The 26271-nt window shown below is 49.1% G+C and overlaps 2 protein-coding genes across 7 annotated transcripts in view; one reads left to right on the forward strand and one right to left on the reverse strand.

Annotated features, from left to right (window-relative positions):
- Positions 1 to 16328, forward strand: part of fam189a1 (family with sequence similarity 189 member A1) — a 66772-nt gene extending 50444 nt beyond the window's left edge. For all 4 annotated transcript variants that reach the window (XM_038784094.1, XM_038784097.1, XM_038784095.1 and 1 more), the window contains exons 5-11: positions 380 to 487; positions 1439 to 1599; positions 4209 to 4344; positions 9956 to 10043; positions 11443 to 11919; positions 14488 to 14810; positions 15030 to 16328. In XM_038784094.1, coding sequence (XP_038640022.1) covers positions 380 to 487; positions 1439 to 1599; positions 4209 to 4344; positions 9956 to 10043; positions 11443 to 11919; positions 14488 to 14810; positions 15030 to 15212 — 1476 coding nt within the window. In that variant the 3' untranslated portion in view covers positions 15213 to 16328. The remainder of the gene's footprint in view (positions 1 to 379; positions 488 to 1438; positions 1600 to 4208; positions 4345 to 9955; positions 10044 to 11442; positions 11920 to 14487; positions 14811 to 15029) is intronic.
- A 141-nt stretch (positions 16329 to 16469) lies between these two features.
- The window catches only part of apba2b (amyloid beta (A4) precursor protein-binding, family A, member 2b), an 83676-nt gene continuing 73874 nt past the window's right edge, over positions 16470 to 26271 (reverse strand). For all 3 annotated transcript variants that reach the window (XM_038784093.1, XM_038784091.1, XM_038784092.1), the window contains exons 12-13: positions 18423 to 18563; positions 16470 to 17450 (exon numbers count right to left, since the gene is read on the reverse strand). In XM_038784093.1, the coding sequence (XP_038640021.1) occupies positions 17379 to 17450; positions 18423 to 18563 (213 nt within the window). In that variant the 3' untranslated portion in view covers positions 16470 to 17378. The remainder of the gene's footprint in view (positions 17451 to 18422; positions 18564 to 26271) is intronic.

A 26271-nucleotide genomic window follows, 5' to 3' on the forward strand; every position in this document is an offset into this window, starting at 1 on the left:
GGTGACCTGTCAATGACCTTTCATCAGAATTGAGCTGAACTGATTTGAAGGTCATTGTCTGAAATAGGCAGATTCTTCCCAACCTGCTGCCTATTTCTGACATTTTGTGTTAATTTAGATTTCCACGTCCCACAATAATGTTATTTTGCTGGGCACAAAACTTCAGAAATGGATTACCAATGTGAGCTCGCACAGCAACACTTGGAAACCTCACTGTGTATCCTTCAAATGTTATCCCAGAGACTCAGTTAGACGTTGGACACTGAGAAATGGAGTGAGAAGTGATGGTGAGGGCAAGTAGGTCATTAAATATGTCAACGCTGCACTGTGCTCGCTATTTTGAGCAGATCTTAACATCCTGGCCTCTCTCTTTGTACAGGATCTTTTATTCAGCATCTGTGCATTAAACGTCATCTCTACCATTGTATGTGCCCTGGCGACTGCGATGTGCTGTATGCAGATGGTCACTGCTGATATTATGCAGATAGTAAGTGTCTATTCAATATAGGAGGGGAGGCAGCATTTCTAACAAGCCTGTGTCTATTTACCTCACCCACATGAGTTGCCTCTTTTATTGCTTTGATCAGATGTATATAAGGGAGTATACAGACAAGATATTAGCCGACAAGGGATAACTGGTGAGGCCATGTCGTAATGAGTGGTATTGTTACTGGACTAGTGATCCAGAGACCCAGAGTAATCCTCTGGGGATCCAGGTTCAAAACCCACCACAGCAGATGGTAAAATTCCTATTCAACAAAAATCTGGAATTAAAAGTCTAATGATGACCATGAAACCATTGTCGATTGTGGTAAAAATCCATCTGGTTCACAAATATCCTTTAGGGAAGGAAATCTGCCGTCCTTACCCGGTCTGGCCTACAGGTGATTCACAGCAATGTGGTGACCCTCTGAAAAGGCCGAGCAAACCACTCAGTTCAAGGGCAATTAGGAATGGGAACAAGGGGTGGCACGGTGGCGCAGTGGGTTAGCCCTGCTGCCTCACGGTGCCAAGGTCCCAGGTTCGATCCCGGCTCTGGGTCACTGTCCGTGTGGAGTTTGCACAGTCTCCCCGTGTCTGTGTGGGTTTCACCCCCACAACCCAAAGATGTGCAGGGTAGGTGGATTGGCCACACTAAATTGCCCCTGAATTGGAAAAAAAATAATTGGGTACTCTAAATTTATAAAAAAAAAGACTTCCTGGTAGTTTAAATTGTCAAATTTCTGCTGGGAAACTTTGTGAATTTTCCTGTGAATTAGCTTCACATCTTCTGGAGTTTTGTGAAGAATGATATCTGTCTCGGGGCCAGAATGTATTCAGTGAATGACAGGTTCTGTAATAGAGAAACTGCTCGCCATAAAATTTCAATTCCAAACATGTCACTCTAGGAGCTCTGACCTTTTCCATTACTGTGTTGGTCGTGTAACCTTCTTGACAGCTTATTCCACAGAGACTGAGAGCTTCAAACCCTGACTGTGTGTCAGCCCACGGTATAGACCTGCAGCAACCACTGGATTTTGATGAGTTCATCCCTCCTATACCACCTCCGCCGTACTATCCTCCAGAATACACCTGTAGCTCAGGGGTCGAGGCCCAGAGGTGAGTTCTTGTTCAATTTACCTGTCCCTTATTCTGCCAATTGCAGCTCCCTGTTTTTAGTTTTCCCCCTATCCTGAAGGTGCACCCTCTCCCGAGGGGAGACAGGGAGGATTGACAGTATTACACCGGCCAGCTGTCTTTTTGTTAGAATCGTTTTTGCATCGCTGGCAGAACCAGCATTTATGCCGCATTCCTAAACTGAGTGGTTTATTACGCCACTTCAGAGGGTAATTAAGAGTCAACTGCATTGGTGTGAGACTGGAGTTAATGCAGGCATAACCAGATAAGGATGGGAGGTTTCTGTCCCCAAAGGGCATTCAGGAACCACATCTGACAGCTTCTTCATGCTCATTACATTCCCTCCCGCCTTCACCAACTCGATTCACAGGGGCCCAAAGTCACAGCTTCAAAATGCAGCTTCTCCCTTCAAATGCCTTTGGGCTGAGCTGTCCCCATGTGAGTCACCTTCTCCAGCCCGATACCCCCTTCTCCAGCCCGATACCCCCTTCTCCAGCCCGATACCCCCTTCTCCAGCCCGATACCCCCTTCTCCAGCCCGATACCCCTTCTCCAGCCCGATACCCCTTCTCCAGCCCGATACCCCTTCTCCAGCCCGATACCCCTTCTCCAGCCCGATACCCCTTCTCCAGCCCGATACCCCTTCTCCAGCCCGATACCCCTTCTCCAGCCCGATACCCCTTCTCCAGCCCGATACCCCTTCTCCAGCCCGATACCCCTTCTCCAGCCCGATACCCCTTCTCCAGCCCGATACCCCTTCTCCAGCCCGATACCCCTTCTCCAGCCCGATACCCCTTCTCCAGCCCGATACCCCTTCTCCAGCCCGATACCCCTGACTGCACCTTCCTCCCATCCGCTTCTCAATTGATGCCATTCCCTCTCCCTCTGTCCCTCCAGCACAATCTGATCTTTCAGTCATAATGAACGCGATTTAATGAGGAAACAAAGAGTCAGGTTTTGGGTGCGAGTAGCGATGGGTGTGTCCCCCTATCCAACCCGACTAACCAACTCGGTGACAAGACCATTAAATCTCACGAGATTTGCGACGTTCTAAACCCCTCACGAGATCGCTTGAGGCGTTGCGATCTGGATCTCGTTCTCGCTGGGTGAGATCCAGATTAACATATTTAAATAAGCCATTGGGCTCATTTAAAATCTGGGCACAGTGGTAGCCAGGCACCTTGCCAGGGTGCCCAGGTGGCACCTTGCCAGGGTGCCCAGGTGGCACTGCCAGGGTGCCCGCGATCAGGCCCTGCCGAGTTGGGGGGCTCCCTAAAAGTGGGGGGGGGTTCCAGAGATTGCGGCGGCTTTTAGAAACGCCATCCGATCTCTTCCTCACAGGAAGGCAATCCCTGGAGATGCACAAAAAAGCCCAATGGGGGGGGCACAGAGGGCCGAGAAACCCCTGTTATTCGCTCCCCAAAACAGGACTTTGTTTTCCTGTTAAATCCATTCTCTGGAATTCTCTCGTCATCCCAGCAGGTTTTCAATATATGAATTTATAGATGTGAATGTCACTGGCAAGGCCATCATTTAGGTGATACTGAGCTACATTGCTCCCACACACGGTGCTGTTAGCAACAATGATCCTGGAGTTTATTCAGCAACAATGAAGTGATGGTCAAATAATTCCAAATCAGGGTGGTGTGTAATGTGAAGTTGGTGTATTCCCATGTGCCTTGAAACCTTCTGGATGATAGAGCTGAAGTGTTAAAGGATGCTTGGCAAATTGCCGCAATCCATCTTGTAGATGGTGTGAATGTTTAAAGTGCTGGATGAGACGTACTTGTTTGAGATTCTGGAGTGTTGTCGGAGCTGTGCTCATCCAGGCAAGTGGAGAGTATTCCGTCACACTCCTGACTTGGGCCTTGTAGATGGTGCACAGGCTTTATGGGGGGGGTCAGGAGGGGAGTTACTCTCCGCAGGATTCCCAGCCTCCAACATGCTCTTGTAGCCACAGTATTTTTATGTTCAGTGTTAGGGTTCTGGGTGGCACAGTGGTTAGCACCGTGGCTTCACAGCGCCAGGGTCCCAGGTTCAATTCCCTGCTGGGTCACTGTCTGTGCGGAGTCTGCCCGTTCTCTCTGTGTATGCGTGGGTTTCCTCCGGGTGCTCCGGTTTCCTCCCACAGTCTAAAGGTGGATTGGCCATGATAAATTGCCCTTAGTGACCAAAAAGGTTAAGAGGGGTTATTGGGTTATGGGGATAGGGTCGAAGTGAGGGCTTGACTGGGTCGGTGCAGACTCGATGGGCCGAATGGCCTCCTTCCTCATTGTATGCTCTATGTTAACCCCAGGGTTATGGTGGGAATGTGAGAATGTCATTGAATGCCCAGGAGAGGTGGTTTCTCTCTTTCTGGTGATATCATTATCTGGCATTTGTGCGACTCAAATGTAACTTGCCATTTAGTCTAAACCTGAATATTGTCCAGCTCTTGCTGTATGCAGACATTACTACCTCCCATCACTGAGTCAACCCCAGTAAGTTGCTTCATGTCCGGCACCTCATCACCAGCAGCTTCATGTGAGATATGAGGAGCTCACTGGAAAAGCAGGCTCTTATTGGCTCACCACATTTACTGTTATTTTTCAGAGACCTGCACCTAGACTTCCCTCACTCACCCTTCGACACCATGTACAGTGTGGCCATTAACAGCCCCCGCAGCCTGTACCCTGCAGAATTGCCTCCCCCGTATGAAGTTGTGGTTGGAGAAACCTCCACTAGTCAGGTGAGAGATTGAAGTGAGTCCAGTTTGGGCTGTGATATTAATCCATCTTTCACCAGCTTGTGGTAGTGGCTCAGCTGCCCAAACTGAGATTGCAACAAACCTCATTAAAGGATAACGTTTCCCACGGAGTTGGTTCAGTTTTACAGTTATCAGTGTTTGGCTCCACTTAAAGACTGAGTGAGGCTTTCGGAGAATGCAGACTCACACTCGGAACTGGCTCTGTGGCACCTTGCTCTGTGGTACTTGGCTCAAATGTCCAGCATTCCAGTATCAAGCTGGACAGCGCGTCTTAGTCTCAAGTTATTGATTTATATCATTCTATTCCGTAGCTTTAAGCTTGAGGAAAATTAAGTTAGCAGAATTTAGGCCAGAGGTTCAATCCAGGTGGTGACAAGGTGGATTCGTTAAGAATGCCTTCAATTCCTGAATGTTTCAGACATATCCATTTCGCTGAACAGTTAGAAAATGAGGGAGCGGCTCCCTCAATGGCTCAGGTGAAAGAATTTACCGAAATTGGAAAAATCGTGACTGGCTCCATGCTGCTGGGTTATCTCAGTTGGAGATTGGATGATCCTGGGCTAGGGAAGAATAGAATCTGTTTTCCTGTCTATTGTCCAGGACCCTTTCCACATGAGGGCCATGATCAGGCTGAGCACAGTCACATTTCAATAGCTATAACTCTCTGAACACCAGCACTGAGCACTGTGAACTTTTAACCCAATCTATGTATGACGACCAAATGATTTGGCTTTGATCATTTGAAGTCAACCCTTACATTTGACTGTATTTTGAGAGTTGAGGTTTGGAGTGTTATAAAATTGGTATTAACATTAGTGGACTAACTGGTGGTGAGGTGGAGACTCAAATCCCACACAGGAGAATTGAGCAAGCTTAAGATTCCCAGGTAGTGGTTAATTTAGTGTAAGCAGGTTAATGACCAGTTAATGCCACAGCACCCTGAGCACATCCCTTAGGGAGTGTTCCTGTCAGATTACCGTGAGTACAGCTCTGCAGAGGCATTCTTGCAACTTGCTGAATATTTGCGATCTCCAGATGTCTAAGCCGAGGGCCAGTGGAGTCTGATATATTATCTGTGTTGTTCTAACACCGATTACAACTGGATGCAGTGAAACGAGAAACAGGCTTCCGACACAGGAGATGGTCCAACACTGTTTTATTGATCCTGCTGATTGTTGTACATAATCTGCTGTGGGTTGACACTCTATTAACCTAACTGATAACCTCCTACTGGCTTGACCAGACTAGCTCTCTACCACATGGTGATGATGTTCACTGGCTTGTGCACTGCGACTATCTCCCTGGCCGTGTCCTGTGAGGAGAGAGAGAGCCTTAATGCCCTGTGGGCTTTATAGTGGTGGTGTCCTGTCTGGTGATTGGTTGTTCTGTGTCGTGTGTGTTCATTGGTTATCCTGTGTGTCAATCACTGCCTGTCTGCATCTCATGATATACATGACATCTCCCCTTTTTAAAATAAATTTTGAAACGTGGCTGTATATGCATGCATAACTATGTACAAGTGGGGAATGAATGAACATATTTACATGGGAAGGTGTCTATCGTGCAGATACAGAGCAAACTGAACAAAATTTACAAGATTCAGTCTTTGTGGTGGGCGACGAATTCTTGTTGATCGCCGCAGAGGTGGAGGGGGGACGTCGGCACCTGGACAGGTGGGATGGCTGCCAGATCGGTGGCCATGTGGACAGGCGGGATGGCTGCCATCTCGGTGGCCTTGTGGACAGGCGGGATGGCTGCCAGATCGGTGGCCTTGTGGTGCAAGACGTCCGGAGGAGGCAAGATGACATGCGGAGAAGTGCGGTCAGGTGATGGGCAGGGAACTTTACGCAGCACCCTCCTGTTGCGCCGTAAAATGGAGCCATCAGCCATTTGGACAATAAAAGACCTGGGAGCAGCCTGTCTGACGACAACAGCTGGGGCTGACCAACCTCCCTCAGGCAGCTGAACGCAAACAACATCGTCTGGAGCCAGTGCAGGCAGATCCGTGGCATGAGCACCATACGTGATCTTCTGCTGGTCCCTGGATCGCTGCACCTTCTGCAGGACCGTGAGGTGGTCACGGCCTGGAACATGGATGGCTGGAACAGTCGTCCTCAGGTTGCGGTTCATGAGCAACTGCGCCGGAGACAAACCAGCCGACAGAGGGGTTGCCCTGTAGGCCAGCAGCGCCAAGTTGAAATCCGAGGCTGAGTCTGCAGCCTTGCACAGTAACTGCTTGACAATATGGATCCCTTTCTCGGCCTTCCCGTTTGATTGTGGGTAATGGGGACTGGATGCGATGTGACTAAAGTGGTAGGATCGTGCAAAGTCGGACCACTCCTGGCTGTAGAAATATGGACCGTTGTCACTCATTACCGTGAGTGGTATCCCATGCCTGGCAAATGTCTCTTTGCGGCTTTGATGACGGACTTGGACATGAGGTCCGACAGTTTCACCAATTCCAGGTAGCTGGAAAAGTAGTCGACCAGGAGCACGTAATCACGCCTATTTGCGTGAAAGAGGTCTATCCCCACCTTGGACCATGGAGAGGTCACGATCTTGTGCTGTTGCAGCGTTTCCTTGGGCTGAGCTGGTTGAAACTTCTGGCATGTTGTGCAGTTGAGCACTGTGTTGGCAATGTCCTGGCTGATGCCAGGCCAGTAAACTGACTGCCGAGCTCTGCGTCGACATTTCTCTACCCCCAGGTGACCCTCATGGATCTGTCTGAGCACCATGGTTTACATGCTTTGGGGAATGACGATTCTATCTTGTTTAAGAAGGATCCCCTCAACAACCGTCAGCTCATCCTTAACGTTGAAGAACTGGGGGCACTGCCCCTTTTGCCAGCCATGGGTGAGGTGCTTCACCATGGGCTGCAGTAGGGGATCTTTGGCAGTTTCTTCGCGTATTTGGATAACTCGTTCATCAGTGGCTGGGAGGTTGCTGGCACACAGCTGCACCTGTGCTTCAATGTGGCGAATTAAGTTGCCCTTGTTCACACGGCGTGGTGATGGATCGGGATAGGGCATCCACGACGATCAGCTCCTTACCCGGTGTGTAGACGAGTTCGAAGTCATATTGGCGGAGACGAAGAAGAATTCGCTGCAGCCGAGATGTCATGTAATTTAAATCCTTCTGGATTATGTGGACTAAGGGCCTGTGGTCTCTTTCCACCGTGACCTTCGGCAGGCCGTATACGTAGTCATGAAACTTGACAATTCCTGTCAGGAGACCCAAGCATTCCTTTTCGATCTGGGCAGACCGTTGTTCGGTCGGAGTCACGGCCCTCGATGCGTATGCCGCTGGAGCCCAGGACGAGGAGTCGTCTCGCTGGAGGAGCACCGCCCCAATGCCGTCCTGGCTTGCGTCTGTGGATATCTTGGTATCCTTGGTTGGGTTAAAGAATGCCAGTACTGGGGCTGTGGTGAGCTTCGCCTTCAGCTCAAGCCACTCCGCTTGATGTGCGGGAAGCCACTGGAACACTGTCGACTATTTTTACGAGATGCCGGAGGGCTGCGGTGTGGGATGCCATGTTGGGAATGAATTTCCCGAGAAAAGTCACCATCCCGAGGAAACGGAGGACCACCTTTTTGTCCTCTGGGGTCTTCATGGCATTGATTGCCAGCACCTTGTCAGTGTCAGGTTGCACACCCTGCTGATAGCGGACATACCAAATGAGCATTTGGCCCTGTTGAGCTGGAGGCCGTTTTCATGAATCCTCTGGAAAACTTGTTTGAGGTGAGCGATGTGATCCTCGGGCGTCGTGGACCAGATGATCACGTCGTCCACATAGACGCGCACCCCTTCGATGCCTTCCATCATTTGCTCCATTATGCAATGAAATACTTTGGAAGCTGATACAATACCAAAAGGCATGCGGTTGTAGCAATACCTGCCGAATGGAGTGTTAAATAAATACACAGCTTCCGACTGGACTCGTCCAGCTGTATCTGCCAGAACCCACGGGAGGCGTCCAGCTTGGTAAAGAATTTGGCATGAGCCATCTCACAGGTTAACTCTTCACGCTTTGGGATCGGGTAGTGCTCGCGCATGACGTTGCGATTCAGGTCTTTGGGATCAATGCAAATGTGGAGTTCACCAGAGGCTTCTTGACGCTGACCATGGAGCTGACCCAGTCTGTTGGTTCCGTGACCTTTGAGATGATACCCTTGTCTTGGAGCTTCCGTAGCTGCGTTTTCAGATGATCCTTGAGAGGAGCCGGCACCCGGCATGGTGCATGGATCACTGGGGTGGCGTTCGGTGTGAGCAATATCTTGTAACTATATGGGAGCGTGCCCATCCCATCAAACATGTTGTGGTATTGCGTGAGAATGTTGCCTATCTCAGCCTGGAGATTTACATTGGGCGAGGCAGTTGCCGGTGTCGAGGACATGGCATGGATGCGCTGGAGCAGATTTAGGAGTTTGCAGGCGCGAGCACCGAGCAGGGATGCCTTGTCAGGCCGGACGATCTCGAATCGTAACGTCACTTTGATTGCCTTGTGAGATACCCCTAGCTGACACAATCCACTGGCAGCTATGGCAATGCCATTGTAGTCAAGGAGCTGGCAGGCTGGTGGAAGAATGCTAGGTTGGTCTCGGATGCTGTCGAGGTCCGACTGCGATATGAGGTTTGCAGATGCGCCAGTGTCCAATTTAAATCGGATGCGAGACTGGTTAACCTTGATGACAGCACACCACTCCTGGTACTATGATGTGTTATCTGTGTTGGTCGAACATCGACTGCAACTGGATGCAGTGAAACGAGAAACAGGCTTCCGACACCGGAGATGGTCCAACACTGTTTTATTGAACCTGCTGATTGCTGTACATAATCTGCTGTGGGTTGACACTCTATTAACCTAACTGATAACCTCCTACTGGCTTGACCAGACTAGCTCTCTACCACATGGTGATGATGTTCACTGGCGTGTGCACTGTGGCTATCTCCTTAGCCGTGTCCTGTGAGAGAGAGAGAGCCTTAATGCCCTGTGGGCTTTATAGTGGTGGTGTCCTGTCTGGTGATTGGTTGTTCTGTGTCGTGTGTGTTCATTGGTTATCCTGTGTGTCAATCACTGCCTGTCTGCATCTCATTATATACATGAGTGGAGTCGATCTAAAATCCCAAATCAGAGTCATAGCTGCTGACAGCTGTTTTCACTAGTTTCTGTGCATCCTCCACCCCCCCCCCCCCCCCCCAACAACAATAAAAGGCTCCGAGGAAAACATGGCCACCAGCTGCTTTCTGATGCCTCATACTTGTAACCACCGAGACACTAAATGTTGATAGGCTATCCGGCATTGAGAGGCAGCACAGCCAGGCTTGACCTTGTGAATGTTACTTCTAGGACTCTACTGCCACCTAATTCAGGGGAGAAGGACAGTCAGTGGTGACACTCAAATATCATTAAAGTTTATTTCCCAGAGCACCTCCGCGCTGTGCGTTTAGAAATCCTCTTTCCCTCTTCTGCATGAGCTGCCTCCCCTTCCACAGGACTGAACTCTGAGCAGGCAGCTCTGAATGAGTCAGTCAGCACTGGCCAGTCAGTTACAAAGCCCTCCTTACTCACTCAGTATTGTGTTTCATTATTCAGGTCAACTTGCTGCATCATCACAGCTCGGAGCAGAACTCCAGTTCCACCCTCTGTGACGGGAGTACGTCAGCCGCCTTCAATACCCAAGGTATGAAAGCTGAGAACACTCGGCTTAATCCTGTTAAAGGGTCAATTGATTATTTTTAAAATGAGACTAGAAAACAATTCCAAAGTACGGAAATTGACCAGGATTGACCAGGATGCAGGATTGGCCAGGATGCAGGATTGACCAGGATTGACCAGACTGCAGGATTGACCAGACTGCAGGATTGACCAAGATGCAGGATTGACCAAGATGCAGGATTGGCCAGGATGCAGGATTGACCAGGATGCAGGATTGACCAGACTGCAGGATTGACCAGGATGCAGGATTGACCAGACTGCAGGATTGGCCAGGATGCAGGATTGACCAGGATGCAGGATTGACCAGACTGCAGGATTGACCAGGATGCAGGATTGACCAGACTGCAGGATTGACCAGGATTGACCAGGATGCAGGATTGACCAGACTGCAGGATTGACCAGACTGCAGGATTGACCAGACTGCAGGATTGACCAGACTTCAGGATTGACCAGACTGCAGGATTGACCAGGATGCAGGATTGACCAGGATGCAGGATTGACCAGGATGCAGGATTGACCAGACTGCAGGATTGACCAGGATGCAGGATTGACCAAGATGCAGGATTGACCAGGATTGACCAGACTGCAGGATTGACCAGGATGCAGGATTGACCAAGATGCAGGATTGACCAGGATTGACCAGACTGCAGGATTGACCAGACTCCAGGATTGACCAGGATGCAGGATTGACCAGGATGCAGGATTGACCAGACTGCAGGATTGACCAGACTGCAGGATTGACCAGGATGCAGGATTGACCAGGATGCAGGATTGACCAGACTCCAGGATTGACCAGGATGCAGGATTGAACAGACTGTATTGTAGACAGCAGGATGGAGGAGGGGTGTGTAAGGAGTTGGGAGAAATTGGGGAGCTAAGATTTGAAGCACGACTGATATAACACATGCCATAAATTATATTTACACCAATTAACTGGTGTGGTGTCGGCATAATTTCCCGAGCGGCTATTTTACATTGTGTTCCTCGCTGTCTCCTCCTCGTCCTGTGAGTTGTGGGTGACGGAACTCTTTGGCTTGCTTTCAAGGTGAGCAGTTGCCACCTCTCAGCCCTGGACTGGTCTGAGCCTCGCCCTGGGTTAGCTTCAGTGGCCCAGACCATTAGCCAGGACCCCTGGCCCTGGGGTTACTGCTCGTGTAGCTCAGGCACAGGTGTGGCTGGAATCCCCCCATGGTTGAATAGTTCACTGGTCCTGGCTTCTGGAATTCCTGCCAGGTGAGTGGCTGGCCACATGTGATCTGCTGGAGGGTTGTGTGTGCTAATCCACACATTGGGAGGGACGAAGGGCGCTTTCTCAGTGCACTTTCAGGTACATGTGATTAAATATTCTGCTCTCCCTTTTTCAGTGTTTGTGGACAATGCCTCGCTGACGTTGTGTGAACCGACTGATGCCCCAGTATGTAATGGCCTTTCTGGAGATTGCTGCTCATCTGAAGTTCAGGAATCTGTGCCCGCTGCCAACAGTGCGATACCCGCCTTTGCCATGGACCGTGGTCCCACCAGTTTGGAGACTGATGTCAGGTGGAGACACAGGACCTACTCAGAGAGTTCCCATGAGGAGGGCAGCAGTTCGCCAGCTCTATCACAGGGCTGTGAGCACAGATTGTCAGAGTGTGCAGGATTGAGCACAGTGGGGAAGAAGACCCATGCACCAGCCCAGGCAAACACTGCATCGCTCAAACCAATTAAAATGTGCTGTGGAGTCTTCAGGCAGACCTTGTCCACCACCACGTCTGACAGAGTCGGGTCACCAGCTCGAAGGAAAACTAATGGGAACAGAATAATCCGATCCAGCAGTGATCCTGCCGCCTGCACTTGTCCAGGTGAATATCCAGTGACTGTGAGTCTGAGGTCTGTGATTTTCACTAATCCCAATCCCATTTCTAGCTGATGGTAGCAGATCTCTGAAGAACCCCACACACCAGTAAAGCCATCGGTCTGTATGGTCACTGCTCAACAAGTTATATTCCCACTGAGTGATGGAGTATGAAACCAGATCAAAGCTGCCCTGGCTGTCCCCACACACTGAAATCTTCCCTTTCCTCTTCCCATTGGCCGAATGCAGCATCAGGACAGGCCATTCGGCCCCTCAAGCCCTTTCCACCCTTCGATGAGATCCCGGCTGCTCTGATCATGGCCTCAACCCCACCCCACCTCCCCCCGGTCACCAAAAAGCCATCTGAATTCCGCATTCACTATATTCAGTGGCCCGGGCTGTACTGCTCTCTATGGCCCGGGCTGTACTGCTCTCTATGGCCCGGGCTGTACTGCTCTCTATGGCCCGGGCTGTACTGCTCTCTATGGCCCGGGCTGTACTGCTCTCTGTGGCCCGGGCTGTACTGCTCTCTATGGCCCGGGCTGTACTGCTCTCTATGGCCCGGGCTGTACTGCTCTCTATGGCCCGGGCTGTACTGCTCTCTATGGCCCGGGCTGTACTGCTCTCTATGGCCCGGGCTGTACTGCTCTCTATGGCCCGGGCTGTACTGCTCTCTATGGCCCGGGCTGTACTGCTCTCTATGGCCCGGGCTGTACTGCTCTCTATGGCCCGGGCTGTACTGCTCTCTATGGCCCGGGCTGTACTGCTCTCTATGGCCCGGGCTGTACTGCTCTCTGTGGCCCGGGCTGTACTGCTCTCTATGGCCTGGGCTGTACTGCTCTCTGTGGCCCGGGCTGTACTGCTCTCTGTGGCCCGGGCTGTACTGCTCTCTATGGCCCGGGCTGTACTGCTCTCTATGGCCCGGGCTGTACTGCTCTCTATGGCCCGGGCTGTACTGCTCTCTGTGGCCCGGGCTGTACTGCTCTCTATGGCCCGGGCTGTACTGCTCTCTATGGCCCGGGCTGTACTGCTCTCTGTGGCCTGGGCTGTACTGCTCTCTGTGGCCCGGGCTGTACTGCTCTCTATCGTTAGAGGATACAGCCGACACGAAAAACTGAGAAAAATCAATTCCCCTCAGTATGAAATGGAAGACTCCAGGGAAAGTACAATGTGGGTTCAATACAGAGTAAAGTTCTCTTTCCACTCTTCCATCCAACACTCCCAGGGCAGGTGCAGCCAACTTGGAGGATGTGTATGCAGATTAATGTTTGACTTTGTTTTGTGTTTGAGGTGAGAAATGTCTTTATTACAGCCCTGTGTGCTTCACTATCGGGGACAGCTGGTTCACAGACGGCACATCCACCTTCTCAGCCTGAAGATAATCTTCACCCTGCTTTACTTAACACCCTTAGAGACACAGAATGAAACCGCACAGAGGGTGTCATTCACTCTTTATAATTCTGTTGGCTCTTTCAAAGGGATGGGATTGCGCGCATCGAAGGTTTTTATTGATTCATTTTTAAATAAATTTGGAGTACCCAATTCATTTTTTTTCCAATTAAGGGGCAATTCAACATGGCCATTCCACCTGCCCTGCAGAACTTTGGGTTGTGGGGGCAAACCCCACACAGACAAGGGGAGAATGTGCAAACTCCACACGGACAGTGACCCAGAGCCAGGATCGAACCCGGGTCCTCAGCACCGTGAGGCAGCATTGCTAACCACTGCGCCACCATGCTGCCCAGGTCTTTGGCGCTGTGAGGCAGCAGTGCTAACCACTGCATTGTTTTGAAAAGATTAAATGAGAAACTATTGCAGTTTCTCCATTTAACTGAAGTCCTTCGACCCTGGTATTATTCCAAGAAATCTGTAGTCTCTCCCTCTCTCTGAGATAGCTTTACTAAAGTGTGATGCCTGGAACACTTGTATTTGCAACATAATGCTTGGTCTAAAACAAGGGGTAAGTTCTCTCCAGAATAAAATTTTCATCTGTTTTTGACTGTGGGGTTGGGGCTGGGGGGTGGGGTGCTGGAGTTGGGGCGGGATTGGGGTTAGGGGGTGTCAGCCTGGGAGACAAAGGTTTGAAGAGCTCATCTCAGCGAGAATGGTGAACATCAATGGCAGCTTCTGTACTGGAAATGTGTTGAACGGGATGTTCTTTGCTTGGGTCGTGCCCTGAGCTTTTAAAAATTTGTTCTTGGGGTATGGGTGACACTGGCTGGCCCAGCATTTGTTGCCCATCCCTAATTGCTCTTGAACTGAGTGGCTTTCGAGGTCATTTTAGTGGGGGGCAGTTAAGAGTCGACCACTCTGTTAGCAGGTTGATAGAGTACATCCCTCCTTTGAATTCTGTTTCAAATCTCAAATAACTGGGTATGGGCACGGCTGTGTCTGGGTGGAAAAGGTCACGCCCCATGCAGGCTAGATAGTGTCTTGCCCACAGTTAGTATATCCTTTCAACAAGGCCTCTGCTGTTTCCCAGATTCTGTCCACACTGTAAGGGTTAATATTTGTAGGTGAATTGATGACAAAATGCTTCTGGGCTGTTTTATCAACTGTTTTCCCTCTTCCTCAGCTTCCTATCTCGAACTGCATCCAGTTGCTTCCAGCCATTTTGCCAAGTGTTTCCAGTCTATCAAACATCAGAGTGACAGAGGGAAGGTGGATGGCCAGCTAAAGCACCGAGCACTGCGGGAAATCTCCAAGGAGCGACCACATTCTCTTGTTGACCTGAAAACCTATAAGGACACAAAAATACTGGTCGCTAAATTCTTGCAGCATTCAAATTGTAACCTTGCTCCTGAGGTGCAACATGTGGTCGATAACATCAGGTCTGTCATCAAATCAGATGAGCGTCACATGGAGGAAGCTATTTACAGTGCCAATGTCATTGATCAGGTAGGCCCCACTCCCAGACTGGTTGTGCCAGTATCACTTTTTGTTGGGATTATTTTAAACTATTGCTCACCAATGATTTGCAAACATTTTCTGCTCACAGTGGAACCCCTTGGGGGTGACATGCCTCCTGGTTTTGTGCCGTTTTGTACAGGATTGGGTGGAATTGTGGACCCCGATTGATGTTCCAGTCACTTTGACATTTTTCCTTATCCCCACCAGGTAATGACAAGTTCTCAACATCCAATGAACATGTTGAGATTGCGATTACAGGACCTGCACCTCCAGAGCTGCGGTGATCTTAGTTCACCATCTGCCTCAGTGCGGACTGTCCGAGTGGGTCGCAGATTGGAACACGAGCACTCACATAGTTTGATTGGTGTGTGCAGAGAGACCATTCTGTGAACATCGCTGTGATTTGTGCTCGGGATGGTAACAGGTCATGGCCATGGAAGGAGCAGATTGATTGGTGCTCGAACCCAGTGAGGATCAACTTCTCGATGTATCAAACCTGGAGATTCTCTTGAAGGAAGAGACCTAGTTCTTTCAACATGTTCTGTACAATTGTGAACACGTTTTTAAACATTGGATGAATCCTTGCCCTGCAGTGGGACCATTTGCAATCCTTTGATATAAATATTTATAATTTATTGCTGCTGACTGGTTCTGGGTTAAGTATGTGGGTGAAGATGAATTACTGTTTGTGCCTGTGTTACTGAGTAACACAATAACCCCATAGTGGAATCTGCCAGCAACCCTACCAGTGTGTTTTTCAATTATTTGAGGACCATTGAATTGTGTGTGAGAGCGCGAGAGACATTGAGCAGAGCAGGCTGAAATGGAACTGCTATTGAGCCGTAACCAGCAGCCCTTCAGCTCTCTTCAAAGTGCATGTTAAACATTTGTGCCTGTGATTTTGTTTGTGTGCCAAACCCAGAGAGAGTGTTTAACTAATCAGCTCCAGAAGGAAAATAAGCCAGTGGTTCAGAGAATTCAGGGCGTTGACCATAACATTTAAATTAATCTCTGCCTTATTGGCCTAAACTTACTCTGTTACATCATTACTTTCATTTGTGAACCCAGAGCTGTGGAACTACCCGGGTACGAGACAGCAGCCAATGTGTGGAACAAAACACCAGCATAGTGATTGTGACTCATCGCTGAACAACTGAGTAATATTGCAATATTGATTTGAGTAAGATTGTTATTCTACTAAGTTGCAAGATGTGTTAAATATTAATATATTTTAACATTAGAGAAAATAAATAAAAAATATAAATTGTTCCCCAGATAGTCACAGTGAATAAGAGGAAACAAAGTCTGATGTGAGGGAGTCCAGATTGTAGTTTGGTTTTTAGTTCAGCATCAGCAATGTCCAAGTACAGAATCCTGGGAGGGTATCAGAGTTTGACTAAAATATTAACATTTATTTTTCTGTATTTTTGATTTAAATTGGTTTGAATCCTGTGGATTAAAGATTAATGTTTTGTATATTCCAAAAAATAAATTTGGTGCCATTAACATTTTTAGTCTTATGTCTATGCATTTCCCATTGTGTCTGTATCACACCTAATGCCACGCCCTGCCCCCCTACCTCGGCCCCTCCCAAACACCGGATCAGTTATCATACTTTTTCTTAAATAAAAAGGAAAGAAGTCTGGATTTTTCTGTTTTCTCCAGTGATCCACAGCTGTTCAAACTTTTTATTTCACATTCTGTATTCTAGCTGCAGTTTCATGCTACAGCCAATAACACATCAATCGCAGGATCTGCTGCTGCACCTACTCAACACCAACTGGAGTAAGGTGATGGGAAAATGACAAACTAACATTTAGCCTCTAGCGATAGGAACAGCATCTCAAGATACAAATACAAAGAGTCTAATATTAACAGCTCACTTACCAGCAACATAACACGCGCTGCACAAAAACAGGCTCAGCCAGTAACCGTTGTCCGTCACAGATAACAGAACTAATCTGTTACATTCCAACCGGGCTAAATACACAAAGAAAACACGAGAAAGAAAGTTCAAAGCAGTGAATTTCACTGCCGGCTGGGCTGTCAGAGTATTCCCTGTATACTTGTTACTAATGGTAACAGACTGTGACTCAATAGTCATTTTTACCTGACATTCAGCACTGGACATTCAAGTATTTATTGCACACCAACATCACATGGAAGTGACATTGTCACTAACCTTTGAAAGAACTTGGTTCAAACTTTTATAAAATGCAAAATATTTTAGTTATTTCCCACAACAGGGCAAATGTTCCCTCGATCGAAATGGCAGAATTCAGAGTGAAGTGACAGCAGAAAGACACACCCAGAGCCAATGTGTGTGCACACACACCCAAACACACACACCCATAGACAATAACACATAGATATGCACCCAGAGATGTGCGCACAGGCACGCATATAGAGAAAGAAACGCACATACACTCCTCACACACATGACAGACATGCACACACAGTATGGAGGCACTGACACTATCTTTCCGCCAGCACTGAATCTTCAGATGATCTGCCAGAGTCTCGTGACGATCGAGCAGATGGAACCGGTTTCTCCAGTCAGATGTATAATGGTGTTTCTTGTCCAGTTAGAAGTCTAAACATGGCAGCTGGCATCGTCTTCATGTGGATCTAAGATCATTAAAAATTCATCAATTAAAAAATTCCACCTTCTCAAAAACGTGCATTCCTGTTAGTCGCAGTGCTACGGGTTAGTGAGGGCTTGGGCTTGATGATGTTTAGGTTAAATGTGAGTGGATCCTCTATGACATTACCCATGATGATCTACTGTTGGGTTGGAACTGAAAATAACTCCCTCACCTCATTCAGGATCCTCTGCACATTAGATAAAACCGTGTCTCCCTAATACTTACAATAAAGTCAAATACAGATCACTCCGAGATCAAGTTGTAATATTTCTGAAGAAAACTTTGTATTTTGTGCTGATTTTAAAATGTAAAAGTTTAACAACTGCATTTAAACACCAGTGTAATTAGGGGGTGGGGAGGTGCTGTGCTGCACCCTGAAATACTCACAGGGCACACAGTAATCCCTTCAAGGAATTCAACCTCAAGCCCAGATATCATTCTGGTAAATCCAGGTTACACTCTCTCCAAGACAAATCTATCCTTCCTTCGCTGTGGTGCCCAGAATTGCTCACGGTATTCCAGGGCCTTGTATAGATGTAGCCCCACATATTCTAGTCCTCTCAATATAAATACCAGTATTCCATTCGCCATTTAGATTCTTTTTGTCTCCATCCATGAGATTTGTATAGTGACAGTGGTTAGCACTGTTGCTTGACAGCGCCAGGGACCCGGGTTCGATTCCCCACTGGGTCACTGTCTGTGCGGAGTCTGCACGTTCTCCCCATGTGTGCATGGGTTTTCTCCGGTTGCTCCGGTTTCCTCCCACAGTCCAAAGATTAGGTGGATTGGCTATGCTAAATTGCCCGTTAGCGTCCAAAGGTTAGGTGGGGTTACGGGCATAGGGCAGGGTAGGATGCAATTTCAGAGGGTCAGTGCGGATTTGATGGGCCGAATGGCCTCTTTCTGCAGTGTAGGGATTCTATGGCGAGAAGCTCTTTGCATCAAGGGACCTTACCTCACCCACCGAGTTAGACAGAGCCTGAACAATCTTTTCATGAGCAGTCGCCACCACACTTTGTCCATTGATCTCAATGATCCGGTGACCCACTCTGACTCCACCACGTTCCGCTATCCCACCTCGCATCAGGCTGCAGATCTGTAAAAACAAACAACTGTCACTGCTGTTAATCATCCTTGGCCAGATTCCCGAGTCGTTAGTAAGATTCGGTTAGGGGCCAATAGTGTTTTCTTTAAAATAGACAACAGTGAAGATTTAAGACACTTGCTCAGTGAATAATATCCACTTGTTTTGAACAAACAATTCTAAACTTTCCAATATTATACAAGATCAGAAAGATAAAACAATTTCCAATTTTTATCGTATACTCTGACATTCTATAATAATAATCTTTATTAGTGTCACACGTAGGCTTGCATTAACACTGCAATGAAGTTACTGTGAAAATCCCCTCGTCGCCACATTCTGGCGCCTGTTCGGGTACACAGAGGGAGAATTCAGAATGTCCAATTCACCTAACAACACGTCTTCGGGGCTTGTGGGAGGAAACCGGAGCACCCGGAGGAAACCCACGCAGACACGGGGAGAACGTGCAGACCCCACACAGACAGTGACCCAAGCTGGGAATTGAACCTGGGACCCTGGCGCTGTGAAGTTAAAGTGTTACTGTGCTACTGCGCTGCCCCACTCTGGTTAAAGGTTTTTCTCCTGGCTCCTGAGCACTGACCTATGACTCCCAGTTTTGGATTCCCCAACAAGTGGAAACATCATCTCTGCATCTATTCGCGTTTGGAAAGGGATGCGATTGTCAGGTGGGGGCCGGAGTAGATTCACCAAAAGGACGTGGAAGGAGGCGGCAAATACAAACAAATTTAAGCAGCTTCTCAGAAAGACGAAGGAGTGCTGATGAATTACTGAGCAACCGCTGCTCCGTCAGCTCTCTGGCCAAGGAGCAAGGTATACTAACACGAGAGGTCATAATCTTAAAATACGAGGTAGTAAATTTAAAACAGATTTAAGGAGAAACTATTTCTCCCAAAGGGCTGTGAATCTGTGGAATTCACTACCCAGAGAGAGGAGGATGCTGGTACAGTGAGTAAATTTAAGGGGGAGTTGGACAGATGTTTAATCGGTAATGAGTTGAAGGGTTATGGAGAACGGGCAGGACGGTGGAGTTGAGACCAGGATGGGCTCGGCCATGATCACATTGAGAGTGTTTAGGCTCGGGAAGCTAAATTGCCGACTCCCGCTCCTGGGTCATGTGTTCTAGGGAGCAGATGCTGTGGCTGACTTCGCAATCCAGCTCTTGGTTTGTCACATTGTTGTATTTGGTAGCAGATGAGGAACATACCGGCCATGATAGAATGGCGGAGCAGACCCGAATGGCCTAATTCTGTTCTCTATCTTATAATTCTGTCTCTATATCTTACGAATGCTAAGTTTTGCAAACAGCCAAACCATTGTTCTTGGGTGAGAGACAGTTCAATAATTTAAATACTTAAGTCGGAAAGTGAAAAGGAGATTGCATAATAAAAAAAGAGGTCAAGTTTCGATTTACTTTTGGCATGATGTATTTCTGTGCTGTATTTCTCTATCTATCTATCTATCTATGATGCATGGCTGTGAAGGAGGCCCATAAGGCTGTAGAGTGTTCTCTGATCACAAGATGCTGCCCTCTGCTGAGGGTTTGTGCCGAGGACCCCTTTCAGAGGTAGCAGTGAACCCCTCACGCCCACCCTTCATGTGTGGACCGAGACACATGGGTGTTCAGCAGCCCGCACATCGCAGACCGGTTCAAACCCAGGCGGTTCTGTGACCTCCTGCCCATGGGTGACAGGGTTAGGTATGAGGTACAAGTGAAGGTGGCACTGTGACGCAGTGGTTAGCACTGCTGCCTATAGCGCCAAGGACCCAGGTTCGATCCCAGCCACCGGGTCACTGGCCGTGTGGGGTTTGCACATTCTCCTCGTGCCTGCGTGGGTTTCACCCCCACAACCCAAATATGTGTAGGGTAGGTGGATTGGCTGTGCTAAATTGTCCCTTAATTGGAAAAAATAATAATGGGTACTCTAAATTTATTTTTTTAAAGTATGAAATATTTGTGAATTAACAAGCAAACTGTGGTCAGACGCAGCACTCTGCACAACAAATTCCAAATGCAACCAAAGTAGAGTCCATGGATTTCTTCACAACCCACTTAGACATCAGTACCACCCAAACAACCAACCTTCCTGAAACTCTGTTTCTCTCAGGAGCAATTCCAGTCTTCACCTTTGAAGATCTAACTTTGGAATTCTCTTCAATAGACGCTCCAATGAGAATAAAGGAGTTCAGTTTTGCTTTTCTCTCTTGTCCATAACACCAGAATTAAATTCCCATCCAGGTGCAGAGATTGTAACTGAGGTCAGAACACTGGGATTAGAGTAGGAAACAGCAGGATGCTGCGTGACGTTATTGTAAAGCGATGATATAAAACGGGCTAAAGAGCTCTTGTGCTGCTCTGAGCTCGCACTGTCGAGTGCCGCACCTCTGCAATATCTTTTTCATCTCATTCCAATCATATTCCATCAGACGAACAGACAAACCAGTTATCTGTTTCCTGCTTGGTTTCACTTGCTGAGGAACTGATAAATTCACCGATATTGCCTCGAAGAACAGAGGTGTAAGTTTCAGCAAACTTGTCAAAGTTCAGTAAGTGGAGATTTGAAATAGAAATATCCAATCCTGGCAGCATTTCACCTTGGTTGTAGGTGAAATACCTGATGCTATGTTTTATATATTTAATTTCTCCTCTCAAACATTAATGCTAATTGGTTGGAATCTAACACTCTGTAAAATCATAACCTCAGCCTGTCTAAGCAATCTCTCGCTGCCACCTGCAGGTCAGTCACTGTTGTCAATCCCTCGAACACAGGGAATGGCTGCCATGCTTCGGGGTGTCCCCTCAGTGACTCAGGAAGCCAGTCCTGGTGCAGAGGGGACATCTGGTGCAAGGGCTGCCCTGAAGACATGGGGGCATCTTCAGCCACGGTCCGGCCCTCTTGTCCATAGCAGGATTTATTTGGTCTATTCTGACTGTGTTACAACCTGTAGGTCGTGGCACCATCATTGACACAATTGGTGGCAAGTTCCTCCCATGCGGCAATATCAATGTGTCCCCTTTACAATGAGGCTGGCATAGTGTCCCCCCCCCTCGATCGGGGTCCATCCTTAACTTGGGAGAAGAGGGGGCAGCACAGTGGCACAGTGGGTTAGCCCTGCTGCCTCACGGCTCCGAGGTCCCAGGTTCAATCCCGGCTCTGGGTCACTGTCCGTGTGGAGTTTGCACATTCTCCCCGTGTCTGCATGGGTTTCTCTCCCACAACCCAAAGATGTGCAGAGTAGGTGGATTGGCCACGCTAAATTGCCCCTTAATTGGAAAAAGTGAATTGAGTACGCTAAATTTATATTTTAAAAAGAACTTGTGAGAAGAGGACCTCTTCTGGAAGCCGATTATCTGACTTTAGGATGCAGATCCAGATCAGATGAGCCCATTTCACACGATCATGTTTCCACTTCAGTGAGGATTGTATTATATTTATCATTCTGACAGAAGAGTGTGTATGTGACGGTGAGCCCACACTTGGCGAGAAGGAGAAGACATTTGAATTCTTCACTCCTCCTTTGGCATTGGTGCCTTTCCAGACAGTGAAGGCGTGGTCAACTCTGGCAATAAAATCTCCCAGTACAATCAGTTTTTCTTGTTTTAGGGAAGCTGTCTGTGCAGAAAGCTGATCCACATAAAGGAACTCTTTAGTTTTGTCAGCAGCACCAAGTGTTGCAGCGTACCCACTGATGACTGGGGGCTATCAGTTGTCACTAAACTGAAGGTTTGGGACCATGAGCCATTCATTCTTGGAAGTTCTGCAAGTATATCTGCAATTCTGTTTTCGATAGTGAACCCAACTCTGTGGCTACAATAATCTTCCTCTGGTTTCTCCTTCCAGAAGAAAGTACGTCTTGAAAAAAGGGGCATGTCAAAGCTTTTCATCTTGGACTCATCAGGGGACTTTTCAAGAATATCGATATTGAGCGAAAACAATTTACACTGCCAGAGAAGAGAACCCGGATTGCTTGGCAACAGGATTATGATTGGTAGAAACATAAGTGATTCGCTAATTCACTGTTGTGATAGTTTATAAAGGCATTCCAGGCCCACACAGCCGTGTGTGTTTCCCACCACAAAGGTAATGGTCCAACTGGGTCTGTTTCCCAGTCTGGACAGTTTGGGAAATGTGGCGTTTTCCCGGCCCTTCCACACTGGGGACCCTATAAAAGGATTCTTGTCATGGACGCTGTTGTCAGGGAGATATTTCTGTCTCTAATCCGAGAGCTCACTGGCCATCTGGCATCACCAACAGGACCAGGAATTTATGAGTAAAGGTTAACACTGCTGCCTCACAGTGCCAGGGACCCGGGTTAACACTGCTGCCTCATAGTGCCAGGGACCCGGGTTAACACTGCTGCCTCACAGTGCCAGGGACCCGGGTTAACACTGCTGCCTCACAGCGCCAGGGACCCGGGTTAACACTGCTGTCTCACATTGCCAGGGACCGAGGTTAACACTGCTGCCTCACAGTGCCAGGGACCCGGGTTAACACTGCTGCCTCACAGTGCCAGGGACCCGGGTTAACACTGCTGTCTCACAGAGCCAGGGACCCGGGTTAACACTGCTGCCTCACAGCGCCAGGAACCCGGGTTAACACTGCTGTCTCACAGTGCCAGGGACCCGGGCTAACACTGCTGCCTCACAGTGCCAGGGACCCGGGTTAACACTGCTGCCTCACAGTGCCAGGGACCCAGGTTAACACTGCTGTCTCACAGAGCCAGGGACCCGGGTTAACACTGCTGTCTCACAGCGCCAGGAACCCGGGTTAACACTGCTGTCTCACAGTGCCAGGGACCCGGGCTAACACTGCTGCCTCACAGTGCCAGGGACCCGGGTTAACACTGCTGCCTCACAGTGCCAGGGACCCGGGTTAACACTGCTGCCTCACAGTGCCAGGGACCCGGGTTAACACTGCTGTCTCACAGTGCCAGGGTCCCGGGTTAACACTGCTGTCTCACAGTGCCAGGGACCCGGGTTAACACTGCTGTCTCAGTGCCAGGGACCCGGGTTAACACTGCTGTCTCACAGTGCCAGGGTCCCGGGTTAACACTGCTGTCTCACAGTGCCAGGGACCCGGGTTAACACTGCTGTCTCACAGTGCCAGGGACCCGGGTTAGCACTGCTGCCTCACTGTGCCAGGGACCCGGGTTAACACTGCTGTCTCACAGTGCCAGGGACCCGGGTTAACACTGCAGTCTCACAGTGCCAGGGACCCGGGTTAACACTGCAGTCTCACAGTGCCAGGGACCCAGGTTAACACTGCTGTCTCACAGAGCCAGGGACCCGGGTTAACACTGCTGTCTCACAGCGCCAGGAACCCGGGTTAACACTGCTGTCTCACAGTGCCAGGGACCCGGGCTAACACTGCTGCCTCACAGTGCCAGGGACCCGGGTTAACACTGCTGCCTCACAGTGCCAGGGACCCGGGTTAACACTGCTGCCTCACAGTGCCAGGGACCCGGGTTAACACTGCTGTCTCACAGTGCCAGGGTCCCGGGTTAACACTGCTGTCTCACAGTGCCAGGGACCCGGGTTAACACTGCTGTCTGAGTGCCAGGGACCCGGGTTAACACTGCTGTCTCACAGTGCCAGGGTCCCGGGTTAACACTGCTGTCTCACAGTGCCAGGGACCCGGGTTAACACTGCTGTCTCACAGTGCCAGGGACCCGGGTTAGCACTGCTGCCTCACTGTGCCAGGGACCCGGGTTAACACTGCTGTCTCACAGTGCCAGGGACCCGGGTTAACACTGCAGTCTCACAGTGCCAGGGACCCGGGTTAACACTGCAGTCTCACAGCGCCAGGGACCCGAGGTACTGCTGTCTCACAGTGCCAGGGACCCGGGTTAGCACTGCTGCCTCACAGTGCCAGGGACCCGGGTTAACACTGCTGTCTCACAGTGCCAGGGACCCGGGTTAACACTGCTGTCTCACAGTGCCAGGGACCCAGGTTAGCACTGCTGTCTCACAGAGCCAGGGACCCAGGTTAACGGCCTGTTTCCAACATCACTTGTCCATCACCATCACACTTAGTCATGCGGAGATGACTGCATTTGTCATCTTATAACGTGAGGAAATCGAAACGCAGTCAACAACCTTGATGGTTGGAATCATTACCCAACAGCATGGCAAGCCAAAGGACTAGATTATCAATCCCACTACAGCCGCCATCCCCCTTCACAGTCACTGCTCTTCACACATGCGTCTGCCTTTAAGGATTTGAAAATGTGTCTCTTTCTATGAGAAGCTTTCCTCTCTGAAGATCAGAGTAGAAAGCTCAGCTGGTGCAGGTTTTGGTTAGGGTGATCTTGGTAGAAGACAGGCTGTGAGCAGAAGCACAATCGGTCTGTCTCCGATTGTGCTTCTGGGGGAAGGTTTTTTTGACTGAGTTATCCAGTCCATACAGGAAAGTCAGGCTGAGCCAACCTCACCACAACCATTACTGAGAGATTAGTCCATTTGTGACATTCTTTGCACAGCACCAAATATTGAAATGAAGGAACAATATTTTCATAAAAGAATCACTGAAATGAATAACACAAACTAGAAAGCAGCTAAAATGTATCATTCTCCGTTACCATTATATTAATACACACACTGCCCCTCCCTGTATTTGTTCACAGCAGATTGGAAGAGGCACAGTAAGAACATGGTTCAGGAAACAAAGAGGATATCATTTGCTTGAAAGGATTCGAGCAGATTTGTGGATCAGTCTCACTGAACAAGGAGAATCTGCAGGAGAGTAATGCTCTGTGCTGCCACCAGAGGGCAGTGCTGGACTGCGACCCAATGGTTTCTCTCACTGTGGAGAACATTAGACTCAAAGCAAAGTTTTCTCAGACGCCTGGGCCAATTCATTCAGATTGTGTACAACACGGAGTGTGAAAAACCAATTAGACAGCATGAAACTAGAACCCGCAGTTTAATAATTCAAATGTGTGGGCGTGGACCTAGATAGGGTGCAGACTCGATGGGCCAAGTGGCCTCCTTCTGACGTATAGGGATTCTATTATTCTAATTGCTAGCTCGGGGGTAACACTGCACCTCTGCATTATACTGTCAGAGGGTCAGTACTGAGGGAGTGCCGCACTGTCAGAGGGTCAGTACTGAGGGAGTGCTGCACTGTCAGAGGGTCAGTACTGAGGGAGTGCTGCACTGTCAGAGGGTCAGTACTGAGGGAGTGCCGCACTGTCAGAGGGTCAGTACTGAGGGAGTGCTGCACTGTCAGAGGGTCAGTACTGAGGGAGTGCTGCACTGTCAGAGGGTCAGTACTGAGGGAGGGCTGCACTGTCAGAGGGTCAGTACTGAGGGAGTGCCACACTGTCAGAGGGTCAGTACTGAGGGAGTGCTGCACTGTCAGAGGGTCAGTACTGAGGGAGTGCTGCACTGTCAGAGGGTCAGTACTGAGGGAGTGCAGCACTGTCAGAGGGTCAGTACTGAGGGAGTGCCGCACTGTCAGAGGGTCAGTACTGAGGGAGCGCCGCACTGTCAGAGGGTCAGTACTGAGGGAGTGCTGCACTGTCAGAGGGTCAGTACTGAGGGAGTGCCGCACTGTCAGAGGGTCAGTACTGAGGGAGTGCTGCACTGTCAGAGGGTCAGTACTGAGGGTGTGTCGCACTGTCAGAGGGTCAGTACTGAGGGAGTGCGGCACTGTCAGAGGGTCAGTACTGAGGGAGTGCCGCACTGTCAGGGGGTCAGTAC

This window comes from Scyliorhinus canicula, chromosome 24, assembly GCF_902713615.1.
Source record: "Scyliorhinus canicula chromosome 24, sScyCan1.1, whole genome shotgun sequence".
In the NCBI taxonomy this organism is placed as follows: Eukaryota; Metazoa; Chordata; class Chondrichthyes; order Carcharhiniformes; family Scyliorhinidae; genus Scyliorhinus; species Scyliorhinus canicula.